The sequence below is a fragment of the Dreissena polymorpha genome, chromosome 8 (genome assembly GCF_020536995.1).
Source record: "Dreissena polymorpha isolate Duluth1 chromosome 8, UMN_Dpol_1.0, whole genome shotgun sequence".
Taxonomy (NCBI): domain Eukaryota; kingdom Metazoa; phylum Mollusca; class Bivalvia; order Myida; family Dreissenidae; genus Dreissena; species Dreissena polymorpha.
Genome location: NC_068362.1, coordinates 104996040 through 105011331, shown reverse-complemented (window position 1 = coordinate 105011331; position 15292 = coordinate 104996040). Strand labels below are relative to the sequence as shown.

Genomic DNA, 15292 nt, shown 5'->3' with positions numbered 1-15292 from the left:
GAGTATGCCGAAATAACAGCGAGCATGCAGAGCGTCATTAAAAATGAAAGTCCACTGTTTGAAAATGGGTGGGGTAAAGTAGTGTACTGACTGTGTGGGGACAACAATTAACCAGCCGTCCGGTTAGCTCAGTCGGTAGAGCACTTTGTCTAGTGTTACGGTGGTCGTGGGTTTTTGCCCCACACTGGGTGCACGCTTACCTCTGATAATCACTTTAGTACTTAACTGACGATTTTCTACGGGCAATTCTCACTTTAGTCTCCTCGAAGGCATTTTCCATCTAGGTTACACTGATATATACTGATATATACTATTGTTACGCCTATCTACAATGACAGACAAGATTTGACTTCCATTGGGTCTGTTCTTCATGAGTGCTTATGGAGAGTGCAAGACCACTCCTGCCCCCACTGGCTTATGAAGTATTCTTTTTTAACAATAATGTGTAAACTATGATCTAAATGGACAAGAAAATATATTTTTACTGCTGCCACACAATCAAGCAATTAACGACTGCTGTTGTGATAGACTGATATATAGTTATTATAATCTAAAAAGTAGTACCATTGTTTAAATTGTAAATAAATTAATTTTTAATGTAATTTTCAAATATAAACAAAGTACTGTTGCTTCGATGAAGGCAGATATGCCAGAGCTGACGATCTGGTGAAACCTTGTAGATAATTTAGTTTATTAAACTTTTATTACAAGAGCTAGATTTCAGCAGTAAAAATGAATGACTCCATGCATGTAAGAGTGTATATTAACTTAAATAGATGTAATTTACTAACTGCTATATTTGAAAATTGCATTTTAAAGCATGCTTTTTAATTCCTTTTTCAGTTTAAAATTGGGTCAATTATGTCATACTGGAAACGCTATCGTTCGAATGTAGCAGCTGTTCATGCCTTAGCAGAAAGTAGTAGTGATGAAGACCAACATCAGGAAGATTATGAGCTGTCTCATTCTCCAGATCATTTCACCAATGAGAACTTGTCTGATCCGTCTTCCAATGAGAGCTTTGACAATAATAACAGAAGTGAAGATAATTTTTCTGACTTTTCCTTTTCTGAAACAATTCAGTCCTCAGATTCTTCTGAGACCGAGTCAAGTTTATCAGAAGATGAAAGTGACAATTTAAGGAAAAATTTGGCATCATGGGCAGCAAAACATAATGTGAGTAAAGTTTGTGTAGATGAATTGCTAACAACTTTACAGCCACATTGTAATGGCCTCCCAAAAGATGCAAGAACTCTTCTTAAGACTCCAAAATCAATAGACTTCAGTGAAAAATGTGGTGGAAAATATATATACTTTGGAATGAAAACGGATCTACTGAAAATATTAAAATTGAAATCATTTTCTTTAGAAGAGAACACTGTAAAACTTAATTTTAATATCGATGGAATACCTTTGTTCAAGTCAACAAGTGCACAGTTTTGGCCTATTCTTTGCAGTGTAAACAGTTACACACCATTCATGATCTGTATTTTCTATGGAGAAGGAAAGCCAAATTCACTCGAAGACTTCTTGTCTGATTTTTTAACAGAATTAAGTGAACTAATCCAGGACGGAATAAGTTTAGAAGATACGTTGATAAAGGTTGAAGCAAATGCTTTTATATGTGATGCTCCAGCTCGTGCATTTCTGAAATCTATTAAGGGCCACACTGGTTACAATGCCTGTGAAAGATGCACCATATCATCGTGTCGTTTTGGACTCTGATCATTCTTGTGAACTTAGAACTGATGAAGCCTTCAACGCAAATAGATACCGGGACACTGGGCACCAAATGGGAGAAACACCTTTAGTTACGTACAGAATCAATTGTGTTAAATCTTTTGCGCTTGATTACATGCACATGGTATGTTTAGGCGTGGTAAAACGTATTCTTGGATTTCTAAAGCAGGGACCAACTAATTGCAGGCTATCTGCACAACAATTAACCCAAATTTCAACAAATCTACTAATGTACTCTGGCAAACTGCCATCTGAGTTTGCTCGTCAACCTAGAACATTATATGATTTTGAGCGCTGGAAGGCGACAGAGTTTCGGCAATTTTTGTTGTATACCGGTCCAATTGTCCTCAAAAAGGTATTGACAAAAGATATGTATGAACACTTCTTGTGTTTATCTGTCGGCATGTCCATTCTTCTAGAGAGTGATAATGAAACAAGGAATTTTTACTTGAACTATGCACGGGAATTAATGACATATTTTGTTACAAAAAGCAAAGAATTTTACCACCCGAAATTCATTGTTTACAATGTACATTCACTTATTCATTTAGCAGATGACTGTGAACACTTTAATTGTTCGTTGAATGATATTTGCGCTTTCCCTTATGAAAATCATTTGCACTCAGTCAAAAAACTTGTTAAAAATGCTAAAAATCCAATAGTTCAAGTAGCTAAAAGGATCCAAGAGAGGAGTTATACAGCTAATGTCACAATTAAACAGAAATCTACATTTAGTGTTATTTCCACAAAAGAAAAAAACAACTGTTTCCTACTACAAGATGGAACATACGCCTTTGTGAAAGAAAAAATTGACCAAAAAACTCTGCTATGTCAAATTCTGAAACCAGAACAAGCCGAGAACTTTTTCACCAAGCCCTGTGAGTCAAAGCTTTTCAACATTGCTTTCAGGAAGAATAATCTGCGACTGAAAAGGAAACGTGTTGCTGTTGGTGAACTGTATAAGAAGCTTGTGAGATTTCCATTTGAAAGGGGAGTTGTCCTCGTACCCATGCTTCATACAATTGAGCACTGAGCAAAAGGTAAGAGTAAATTGAGTCTGCATCTGGTTAGCAAGTTATGAGCATGCTGCATGATTATTGAATGATTTAATAAATTATGAACTTTCTAAGAGCATGTTAACTGCTGCAGTGCCATGTATAAAATTTAAATAAATTCTGGCATATAGATATAAAGTATAAATATTCAGACAACTTTTTATGTATATACTGGGGGACATATTGTTTTTGCCCTGTCTGTTGGTCTGTTTGCGCCAACTTTAACATTTGCTATTTCTTTTGCAATATTGAAGATAGCACCTTGATATCAAGCATGCATGTGCATCTCATGGAGCTGCACATTTTGAGTGGTGAAAGGTCAAGGTCATCCTTCAAGGTCAAAGCGGTAAGGGGGACATAGCGGTTTCACAAACGCATCTTGTTTAGTAGTTTCTTTTCTCAGCACTGCCATGTATGTGAAATCGAGACTTCCCAAAAGAGATACCAGAATGATTTTGTGTCAAAATATAAACATTTTAAACAGGATTTACTTTTCCAAAAATAAAATTGGGAATACAATAAAATAGCTTTCGAGACCTCTGATATGAGAAACTGTTAAAAAAAGAAAAATAATTAGAAATTTTAACTCCCAATATATACATAAAAATATAATGAGTAATGATTTTTATCTTCAGAATGTACGCTTTAGTAGTGTGGTTGGAAAATGGAATTGAGGTAGAGGGAGTCATTCCAATTTCCTGGGTGGACTTCATAGAAAATGTGATATATTGGCCACCTGGAGTGGACGCAAAACCCTACATAGAAAAACTCAGCACGCCACTAATAACTTCCTGGAGATCCTTTCCGTTGAAGAAAGTTAAACATAAGTCTGGTGAGTAAAATTAACTTTAATAGAGGACGCTCTTAATGAACATCTGGCTTTTGTCAATTTCAATCGGGAATCCTCGGCTAATTCCGATTAAATCATGCTTCGGTGTATCTGGTGGAAGGACATGGGGTAAAACACCCCCAATTATTAGCTGGAGGTTAGGATGGGCCAAGAAGTAGTTCAAAGTAGTTCGGTTGCTTACGTCACACTTGCGTCATACTAGATTTTGGCGCATCTTACCCGAGCCTCTCGATTGTTTTACATGGTAGAATCACATGATCATCGAAATGGGGTCAAAATGGGGTCGTCCAAGATGGCAGCCTACTACATACATTTGGGTCACAATTTGAAAAATTTGACGAGGTGTTCCGAATGTTGTCAATTTTTGACAGCAGTTCAACATCGCATCTGGCATTTCTAGCAGGCCTGTAGCAAATATATACATGTATAATTTTTGTGTCATGGAATAGACGTATATCATAAGCAGGGGTGTAGAAAAGTAAAAATGAAAGTAGGAGGTTGATTTGAGATTTTTTTCTAAGTAATTTTTGTTATGAAAAGTAGCCGGCAAGAATGATCAAATGGCCAGCCAATTTTCCGTCTACCAATTTCTTTCAACACCCCTGCATTAGTACATGTTTATACAAATGTTGAGGTTGCATAATTGAAAATGGTAATTTTTAAGAGTGATAAGATGAGACCTGGCAAACTGCAGTTTCAATGTTTATTATAAAACTAACTTTTGTCTGCTGATTGACCAGTTCATATTGCAGTTTATTTAGAAGATTCTCTATCTGATCAAAGTCTAAACCTATACTGAGAGTAGTCAGTAGACCCATTATAGTATTATAATATATTTAAATATCTGCATAGAAAATAACTGGTATTTGAACTTTTATGAATGGTTATGGTTCTGATGTACCATATATTTCAAGTAAAATTACTTTTTAAAATTTCAGAACAGAAGTCTGAATGTGATGATTATACTTTCACAACAACTCAAGAGACAGATTCAGAGGAGGAGGATCTGAAACGGAAGCCAAAGAAGAAGAGCTTTCAAGATTATGTAACTGGTTAGTTTTTTTTAATTATTTTCACAATGGCATATCTTATTGTCTGTTAGTATTACTAGTGTTTTTCCCAGGCCCTTTTAGCGTGGCGATTCGCCACGCTGCCCTCCCGGCTCGCCACTCTGCCCTTTTTAAAGGCAAAACTCGCCACGCGCCCTTATTGATAACATCTTTATTGACTAATGACCTAACGTGTCCGCAAAATCAGCGTCCATGATTGTGTTTGACGTTTCGACTGATTTACTCGAGAGACTTCAACGTCTAAGCAACTATATTAATTGAGTAGATTTAATCTATAACAGTGTAATCACATTATAATTTATTAGTAAAAATTACCTATACAAGTATACCCATAGCCGTTATCATTGATAAGTAATTATCTATAACAGTACTTTTACAGTTAAACGGCACCACGCGTATATCTGCCCTTTTTTGCATTAACCTCGCGTTAAGATGCCCTCTTCAAATTTACTGCGACATGCCCCTTTGTCCTCCTGGAAAAAACACTAATTACTCAAGGTTGGCATAAAAATCATGAAACCAATTTCTTACCTAGTTGTGGGTTTTAAGGCAATTTGCTCGAACCTTAAAAACTTGGGCTGTCGACCCTGCTATTTATAATTACTAATTTTTTTTTATCTATCACAAAATCTTGGTTAATGCATAATTTTAAAATAAATCTAATGAACAACAGTATTTTACAGTTATTACTGGCATCCTTTGCGACTTGACAGCAATTAAAAAATCGTGGAAGAAACCTTTCTTTATAAATATTCTTGAAAGTAAATCCAGTAGTGACAGATCTAGACTAGCCATGTGTCTGTACGCTGTTCTTGTTTTAGGTTCAGAAACATCAGATGCTTGTGCTACAGGCGGTACCAAAACTGGAGATTCTGAACATGAGAAATCCAGTGAGTAATTTTCTTTTATCAATGTTTTTCCACAGTGAAATCCGAATGTCGTCGACATCCGGTTTTAGATTGGTTCATTTGAAATGTTGCAGACAGGGATTGTGATGGTAAAGCACATTTTTTCCTTGTGAAGGTTTAAAGACTATTCTTAAGTTTTGATTCTGTGCACTAGAAGTGAATACTCTTCATCAGAGAAATATCCAAAATCCTCTGGAAATGTCAGATTAAAAAATGCATACTTCACTAATTCCCTTTATACTAATTTCTCTTTGAATTGGAAAATTGTTTGTATTACTGATAACTCTGTGTTAATTGTAGTATGGTTATGAGTGATGATCTGGTTGCTGAAGGCCAGTCTCTTGGATTAAACAATTATGAATTTGCCAGCAGATTTCCAATACTAGTATTTCATGTATTCGAAGATCAGAAACATTTCCTATTAAAGAACTTTCTTAAAGTTTGCAAAGAAAAGAAAGTAAACCAAAGAACAACAGTATTTTGCCGTTATTACTGGCATCATTTCCTACTGGACAGCAATTAAAAAGTTGTGGAAGAAACCTTTCATAATATGTGTTATTGAAAATAAATCCAGTAGTGATAGATTTAGACTAGCCATGTGACTGTAAGCTTTTTCTTGTTTTAACCCCTTGTGGATGATGGGCTTCTAACTCAGAATTGGAGTAACCCTTTAACCCTGTGTGAATCGTAAAAGGTGACTTAATAGTTTTAAAAAACAATGGAAGTTTATGCATCTCTTAGCTCCAGCAGGGGATGTGGTTTTTTACCTTGGATGTTGCATTGAACTTTGTAACATCCGTGGTTAGCCAAAATTATTTTTCCTGTTTGGTGCCAGATGATCTGAAATATTGATTGGACTTGGTGCATCATAAAAAAGCAATAAAAATCTTAATGTTTTAGATTCTGACACATCAGTTGCTTGTGCTACAGGAGTTACTTATACTGGAGGCTCTGAATATAAGAAATCTGGTGAGTAATTCTTTTTTGTTTTTTTTTCAATGAATTTCATTATTAACAAATGCTGCTACAGAGATTGTGAACTTAGTCTACTTCTTACCATTGTGGCTGATGGATATATCAAAACAGAATTGCTGGCATGATTTAACCCTTCTTGAATCATAAAGGCAACCAATTGCAGTCAATGCATCTCTTATAATAAGCAGGTGAGGGTTTTTTGACCTGGGTGTTGATTTAACTTTTGTAACACCCAAGGTTAGGCTTAGCCCAAATCATCTTTCATGTAAGGCGCCAGATGATCAGAAATTTTGGTCAGTGCGCAATAAATCCAACAAAATACTTCTATGGCTAGGAATTGCATTATATTTTAGTGAGCATCTTGTGTTCAGATTATACAGGTTGCCCCATTCTATTTGCTCAAGTTACACTTAAGACTACTCATCAAGGACATAAATAACATAAGATTTATTGATTGCTTTCAATTATCAAGCACTGAGAAAAGTGAAGTCTAGCTTCCGTGGATAGTGTCCTTTTATTTCTTTTACCCAGAATCCATTTAACATCGATAACACTATAGCTGATAAATATATAGATGTTTTTTTGGCATACCATCAGTGACAGTGGTTACTTTTTTCTTTTTTGTAGGAACATTGCCAATACCACCAAATAAGAAAAAAAGTACATCACAAGCAGTTATAAGTCCAGGAACAAATCTGGCCTCCAAAAGTCAACTTTCTGGTCTGTCCCAGACTAAAACTTCTACAAGTCAGTCCCTGACCAAATATAGTATAAGTTCTAATTCTGGTCAGTCCCAGACCAAAACTGCTTCAAGTAAGTCCATGACCAAATATAGGCAAGGTTCTATTTCTGGTCAGTCCCAAACCAAAATTGCTCCAAGTAAGTCCCAGAGCAAAACTACTCTAAGTCAGTCCAAGAGCAAAAGTACTCCAAGTCAGCCTCAGGCAAATAAAAGTAGTTCAGGTTCCCTTACTGGTCAGAACAAGACCAAAACTATTTATAGATCACGGTCAAGGTCCTCTTCCATGTCAAGTTTACCATTGAGGTCAAGGTCTCAAAGTAGGTCTAGGTCAAGGTCGTCTTCATTAGGACAGATTAATATGTCACCCTTTATGTCCAGCACTATGTTAGAAGACAAGTCATGCAGGTCAAGGTCTAGATCAAAATCCAATGAGTCTAGATCAAGGTCAAAATCTAAAACGTATCGCCATAATCGTTCCCACAGGTCTAGGTCAAAATCATATAGGTCTAGATCAAGAACAAATGAATCTAGTTCTCAGTCAAAAAATAAAGAGTATCGAAAATACAGGTCTCGGTCAAAGTCATACAGGTCTAGATCTAGGTCAAGATCCAATGAATCATATGCTAGGTCAATAGACAGGTCCAACAGGTCATCCCGCAAGTCATTTGACCGATCAGACAGGTCAGTTGTTCCCCCGGACAACTCAACTCGGAAGTCATCGACTAATAAAACTGAGGACAAATTTCCTATGCCAGAAGCACGTAAGCAACTGTTGTCAATATGAGCCCCGTTTAGCAGAAATGGGTCTTACAGTAAAAATGACTATTGAAGAAACGCAACATAAGGATGACGTCATTATTGACATGTAATTGGCACTTAAAACTGAGGCTCATTTTTATTGTCTGCTTTATACCAATTACAATAAATGCTAGTCGTATTATAGTATCAGTCTTGTTAAAAGGATCATGTTATTTTAATGGTGGCTTTGCTCCAAGGTTTAAAGACTTTTAGAGAGAAATTAAACACCTTGTATAACAAAGTAAACTGTAGTATAAATGTACTGATACAAGCCTGTTTATATAGGTACAAATCTAGGTCAAGTGCCATCTTAATTTAAGACAGTGCAGTTAGTATAGTGTTATATATTATTTATAACTAATGGTAGAAAATTGACTATTAAGAAATTTAAAGGTGTACATTTTTTGATGAAACAGAAAAGGCTGAATATTTGTAATGTTATTAAGCATAAAAATCTTCAAACATTACCCATTTCTGCTTTACGGGGCTCATATAGGCGTGAAGTAATGAAGAATGTGTTGGAATACCCTTAAAAAAATAAACTTGAAATGGTTGTCAGTCAGTCTTAGATCAAAGAATTAAAGTAAAAATATGGATATGTAGAAATTTACATAATATAATCTTTTTGAAATAAGAATTATGTTAATAAATTATTTTATTTTATTCACTAACATAAATATTGGAAAGTCAAAAGTCTCCCTAAATAAAAACAGCCAGACTTAATTAAGGACCTTAGTCAGTCTGACAAATTTTTGTAACTCTGATTAAATGTCTGTCAATGTAAATTTCGGAAATGTTTTCCAGTAAATGTTCAATGTAAGGCAACATTTTCAGCATCTTCTTGAAGTCTGAATAAAACTGCATCTTCTTAAAGTCTGAAAACCGATGTTGATGTATCATCTTTACAGGATTTCAGAGACGTGTTCTGTTCAAACTCTGCGAGTTAAGTGCAGAAATACAGTCTTTGAAAAGAATAAAAAGTGTACGACAAGTCGGGACTGTTGAAGAAGAGGACTTTTTCCAGGCAGATTCTATTGATGAGTTCAATCTGTTGGACGAGAGAATAAAAGGACCAGAGGAACGACAAAAAATGGTAAATATTAATATATATAGAAATCAGAATCATGCTACATAAGGCTAATACTTTCTTAAATAAGCCAGTTCTATGGATTTACTTTAAAGTCCCTGTTTGCGGACATATATATATATATATATATGCGCAGAATTGTAAAAGAAAAAGTATTTTTATGGTGGATATCACTGAAAATACAGTTGAAATTGTTTGAAAACAAACCATATAGCGTTTTTTTGGGGGGGATTAAGTACTGTGAAGTACGAATTCAACCTAATTGATATTCATGAATCGTAACTTGACTTCAATAATAAACAAGAAAAATGGCGGATATGGATGAATTTAGTGGAGAGAATCCAAGAACAAATGCAAATACATCTGTTACAGACGGAAATTGATTTGCAACACTACGCTTTTGCTAAATCTATGTTTTAATCTTCTATATGAAAATAATATGCTAATCTTATAATTTGCAATACTCATGACTGCAATGATTTGCATGTATTTATTTATAATCATTTTATTGATGAGAAACCAGGTTGTCAATGTCAACCTCGATAAAAAATAAATTTCAATGAAGTAAAGTTTAGTTTTATATGCAAAAAAAACCTTTTATCATTAAAAATCTTTTCATCAAATGGGGACTGAAAGGTTTGACCGTATCTGTATGACCAAATTATCCACATTACTAATACTTATATAAGAACTAGACCGAGTCCTAACAAAGACTGACATACTTGTTTAACTAGGGGAAAAAAGTACACTGCCTACCTGCATACTTCTGTTGTCTATCCCACAAAATCTGATTATTTATAATACTGTCTACAAGACGTCTAGTAACATATGAAGGCAAAAACAGCAGGCACTAGTGCCAAAAATTGTGATACATTTTGATATGTTTATCATTAGTACAGATAAAAACTCAATTTTTAGTGTTACTGCCATAGATCCGAACATGCTTTTGTATGGAATTATGGCAATAATGTTAAAATTTTCTAAAAACTTTTATCTGGAAGATACATTTATCTTATGCTGTCTTTCAGGTTAATTAGCATGTTCTTTTTGGCAACCCTGAAATACAACTGTCTAATTCTTTCAGGTTTATCATCTTTCACTGATTGGTGGAGCAAATACGAAGCAGGCTGTGCAGAACATATTAGAAAGGTATCACATTTTGTTTGTTATTCAATATTGTAATTTCCATTGAGCTGTTTGAAGACCATGTTTGGTGTGTAATTTGTTCACTGTCATAACCATACTTCCATAAAGATTTCTTCTCTAAATGAATGTTTGAAGACACCTGGAAAAGTCAATCACTCATACTGTGTTTACTCCATCTCTATTTGCTTTCTTACTATTGTTTATTAGGTGGAATTAATTCATATGTTAACTTGTATGTGTACTATTTCAGATTGATGTCTAATAGACTGATGTCTAAATTCAACTCAAAGGGAGTTAAAGGGAAGCTATCGTTTGAATCATCAGAGACATTCAAAGTTGTAATTGGTATGTTTATTTGCCTTTAATTTTTAAGTACAAAACTCATGCCATACTAATGCCTCAGTCACACATTCACGGGTGCTAATGCCGGTTCCACTGCGGATTAAATCTCAAGGACGACCCTGGTAGTCCAAGCCTGTCTGTGGTCCAATATATACGGATCATGTACTATAGTGTTGCTATATGTTTTCACATAACTTCTAATGATATTGTCTTGAATCGTTACGGTACAACACAATAAGATACGGAGCTGACACGGAATGATTCTAACGAATGCTTATGATTTTAAATTTAAAGGCAGACTTAAACAGATCAGTACTTTGTAGTACAGTTTGTGGGGATGAGCTACATCTGTTTGATCCATAGTAAAGTTTTAAACATTTTATGGACAGGCAAGTACTTCTATGTATGACTACCAATAGCTACAGAGACAATTCAGAAAGCTACGGACCACAAAGATTGCCACTTATGATGCCCGATCGTATCCATAGTATAATCCCATGTCTTATCCCTGTATGTGACTGAGGCATATATAAAGGCATAAAGAAATGCATAGCTTTATAAGCGTGAACTGTAAGTTGAATAAAAATGAATGTAATGTCAAAGAGTTATTACACTTGTGTAATTTCAAACTATTCAACAGCGTTATATTACACCCCCTTTGCATTATTTATGATATAAGTACATTATAGATTATAATAAATTTAGGCGGCTTTATCAATGAACAAATGAAAAAGAATGCAAAATAATTCTTCTTTCAGCTAGTGCCATGAAGGGAAACAATGATATTACAGAACACCAAGTCAAGGAAGTTATCAGCTACCACCTGAAATACGCCCCATACAGGAAAGGAGGTGGAAAAAGATACCTTGACAATAATCCATAATTTTTTTTAATGACATGCTAAGGATGCCTCACGCTTAGGACCTGCGGATAAATGTTTTGTGGCTTATCCCTTTACCAAACAATAACGGGATTTTACGGGATTGTTGCAGACGAATCTTGAAATAATAGTGATACAAGGAGAAATTGCTCATGATGAACAATTTCTCCTTTTATCACAATGATTTCTTCCCTACCACATTAATTTCTCCATATTCCATTACAATTTTGTTAGCCTTCCAAAACCTCTTTCAATTTCTGAGTGTCCAAAATTTGCCATTTGGTAAAGGGTTAAAGTGCTTATTGGTATGAAGGATTAATGAAGCTGTACAACAATCTTTTACACATTTAATTTCACCGATTTCTCGATATCTTTTAACCCTGTTTAAACATTTATTCATGATTTTCATGTAATGACGAACACTGTTAAATAGTTTTGTATTAAATATGATATTGCAAGACAATTACAAATGCCATCAATTCTTGACCCTTAACCAAACAGTAACAAGATTTTAGGGGATTGTTAAAGACAACTCTTAAAATGTTTGTGGAAAAAGGAGAAATTGCTTAATTATTTCTAACTTACCAAATCAATTGTTTCATATTCTATAACAATTTAATAAGTCATCTGCAACCTCTTTCAATTTTGGTCAGTCCAAGATATGTTGTTTGAAAAGGGTTAATTATCTCTGTATCCAGTGATGAATCAATTAGTGGTCTGAGTCGAACACAAAAGTCTTTTATCCAGTGTTGAGTCCATTACTGCTCTGACTAAACCCCATAGGTAGTTCATTACTGCAGATCTTTGACTCTTTTAGCAGACAACCAATTTGAAACTTTGCCATAACAATTGTATTTGGCATCTGCAATCTGTTTCAATTTGGGAAGGTCTAAAATTTGTCGTTTAGTAAAGGGTAATGGGTGCAATCAAGCCTCGCAAAAAAAGTTTGCTACTATTACTATTGGTGATTGTTTTGTTTTAAACAGTCTTATTGCACATGTATATTGTAAAGTTTAATTACAACATGGAGAAGGCCAAGATTTTGTATTTTGTAGATCCATAATTGTAAATTACTATGTGTTATTACTATATTTATAGCAAACATGTGCTTGACATTTTTTTAAACAATGAAAATGCTACAACGACCCAGAACACACTCAAATAGACGTTTGAAATCTCAAATTCAGTAATATCATCATGAACTGCTGGGTCGATTTCCATCATACTAGATCTGTTATGAATTTACTCTTGAAAGGACTATTTGTGAGCGATCCAGGCCAAACATGTTCTAACTTCTTCATTACATTGCTTTGATAGATATGTCATGTGAATGTTATTAATTGAATCATTTAATGAATTGACCATGTCTGTAGAGATCTGTAATGAATACACTTCTTGGAAGAAGTACATAAAATGAAATGTTTGTTCGTTTTCATTTAAAGAATTACATTTTGCAAAAAGATAATTATGTAAATATGTGGTCATTGAAATGTCTGTCACAATCCCCTTTGAAAAATAAAGATGGGAAAACAAGATTTTTAGCTTGGCTGTTTTCGGAGAAAACCCGAGGTATTGTCATAGCCAGCTTGTCCTGTCTTCTGTGTTCTTAAACCTTAACATTTGTCACACTTGTGAACATTGCCTCTAAAATCAAAGTGGTTCCGCCTACAACTTTCTGACTTCATATTTAGCTGCACCTTCATGATTTCTACACACCATTCCCATTTTTGGGTAACTAGGTCAAGGTCATTTTGACCTGCACCCACAGCCGAGCCTTGGCACCCGTTATGCGGCGCTCTTGTTGTAATAATGCCCACGTTCAAAAAGGCGGGTATATTGTTTTCTGGATGTCTGTCGGAAGACCAGTTCGTTTCCATTAAAAGAAATCCTCAACAAATTGAATATTATTGACTTTGGGCAGTAGATGGCCTCTAATGAAATTGAGATCAAAGGTCAAGGTCACTATCACAGTGACAAATTGGCTTGATATTATCCATGTCGATAAGCCTTGAACAGTAGATGACCCCTTTTGAAATATGAGTCACTAGGTCAAAGGTTAAGGTCACTATCACAATAAGTGAAAGTAAGCGTGATATATATCCAAAAAAAAAGACGGAAAGGGATAACCCCAAACCTCAATAGCTTAACCCCTTTTCCCTTTTCAGCAATCCAGAGGACAATGAAATCAAAAAGCTAAAAAGGATGACAATGCCAATAAAATCCTGTGCATACCATTGATATAAGTTGAAAACATCGAGTCAAAAGGTGAATCCTGTGTCAAGTCCCTGCTTTGTGGACATAAGTCTCCGACCGCGGAGCTCTTCTTGAATATTATTGGTTTGGAATTTAGATTTTGTAGGGAGGTTGTACGTTGCATGATAGTTATTTGGTTGGGAGAAGGTTGCAGGGAGGTTGGGAGAAGGTTGCAGGGAGGTTGGGAGAAGGTTGCAGGGAGGTTGGGAGAAGGTTGCAGGGAGGTTGGGAGAAGGTTGCAGGGAGGTTGAGATTAAGTTAGAATCCGACGTTGGGTCAACGTTGAAAAATGACGACGCAAAAGTTTGCAAAATCAACCACCATCCAACCTTCTCCCAACGTTAGAATCTGACGGTGGTGCAACGTTGGTACAACATCAATTGTTTGCTGGGAATGGATACTACACACTTGTGATAGACTGTTCTTTGATGGATACATCGGATAAAGGATGTTTAATTACTATTAAGAAACTAAAGATCTAATGAAAATGTGTTTTTAACAGGCTGGGTTCAATCACTAAATAATTCCAATCGGGCTATAGCAGTATTTATTTAAAATGTACATTTTTGTTAGTGTAGTTTTCAATTATGATTTCACTTAAAAGCTATTTTACCATAAAGCTGACACCATCTGATCAGTTTGAAAATAGAAGGGCACTTTAAAAGGGTGAAAAAACATCTGCCCCATGTTGGATTCGTTTCCATGTGGCATCAGGTATTGACTGACAATTGTTAAGCTAACTTACATGTTAGAACACGTTTCTATCAATATTTCACAAAAATAATGTTATAATAGTCTTAATGTAACAAGATATGCATTGATAATCTAGCGGTAAATGTATAGATCTAAATTGTGGAAAATCTAGAGCTAAATGTGCAAAAAAAATAAAGACAAAAGTAGTGTATACGCTGCAAGCAGATCAAGAACTATAATTTTTATTCAAAAAAAGTTTACGTATTCCGTAAGGTTCTGATTTTGAAATTATTGTAGTGAATACACAATAACATACCAGTGAATAATAAAATTAGCCACCAACGGAATGCGCGAACTTCGTTTTTTCCATAAAGATAATATTTCTTTACCCATTCAACTTTTGAGATAAATTAAAATAAATGATTGGACCCCAGACTGTTAAAACTATTACTCTTATATAAAAGACGGTGTATTTTCTCAAACTGTCATTGCTCTGAATATTAGACCGGTTGTATTTACCATTTATATACTTTTTCTGTACATATTGTATCCTATAACAGAAGGGAATAGAAACATTATATACTGTGAACTCATTACAATCCAATAATGAGTAAGGAGATTATTCATGTCCATGTCTATTCATATCTATGTTTTCAGTAAAATAAATTCATATCTATGTTTTCAGTAAAATAAATTCATATCTATGTTTTCAGTAAAATAAATTCATATCTATGTTTTCAGTAAAATAAAAAC

The 15292-nt window shown here is 34.8% G+C and overlaps 1 protein-coding gene across 1 annotated transcript; it reads left to right on the top strand.

Moving 5' to 3' along the window:
- Nucleotides 1–7437: 7437 nt before the first annotated feature.
- On the top strand, nucleotides 7438–14234 carry LOC127842302 (arginine/serine-rich protein 1-like). The gene is made up of 6 exons (XM_052371734.1): nucleotides 7438–8101; nucleotides 9047–9231; nucleotides 10310–10374; nucleotides 10622–10716; nucleotides 11472–11564; nucleotides 13759–14234. The coding sequence occupies exons 1-6, from the start codon at nucleotides 7624–7626 to the stop codon at nucleotides 13788–13790; spliced, it is 948 nt and encodes a 315-aa protein (XP_052227694.1). The 5' UTR covers nucleotides 7438–7623; the 3' UTR covers nucleotides 13791–14234.
- Nucleotides 14235–15292: the final 1058 nt, after the last annotated feature.

What these genes read in the sequence shown, in the direction of transcription:
- LOC127842302 (XM_052371734.1), top strand. Translation starts at nt 7,624, where the DNA reads ATGTCAAGTTTACCATTGAGGTCAAGGTCTCAAAGTAGGTCTAGGTCA. An exon ending in ATTTCCTATGCCAGAAGCAC is followed by an intron (nt 8,102 to 9,046) that starts GTAAGCAACTGT and finishes TCATCTTTACAG; the next exon opens with GATTTCAGAGACGTGTTCTG. An exon ending in GACATTCAAAGTTGTAATTG is followed by an intron (nt 10,717 to 11,471) that starts GTATGTTTATTT and finishes TTCTTCTTTCAG; the next exon opens with CTAGTGCCATGAAGGGAAAC.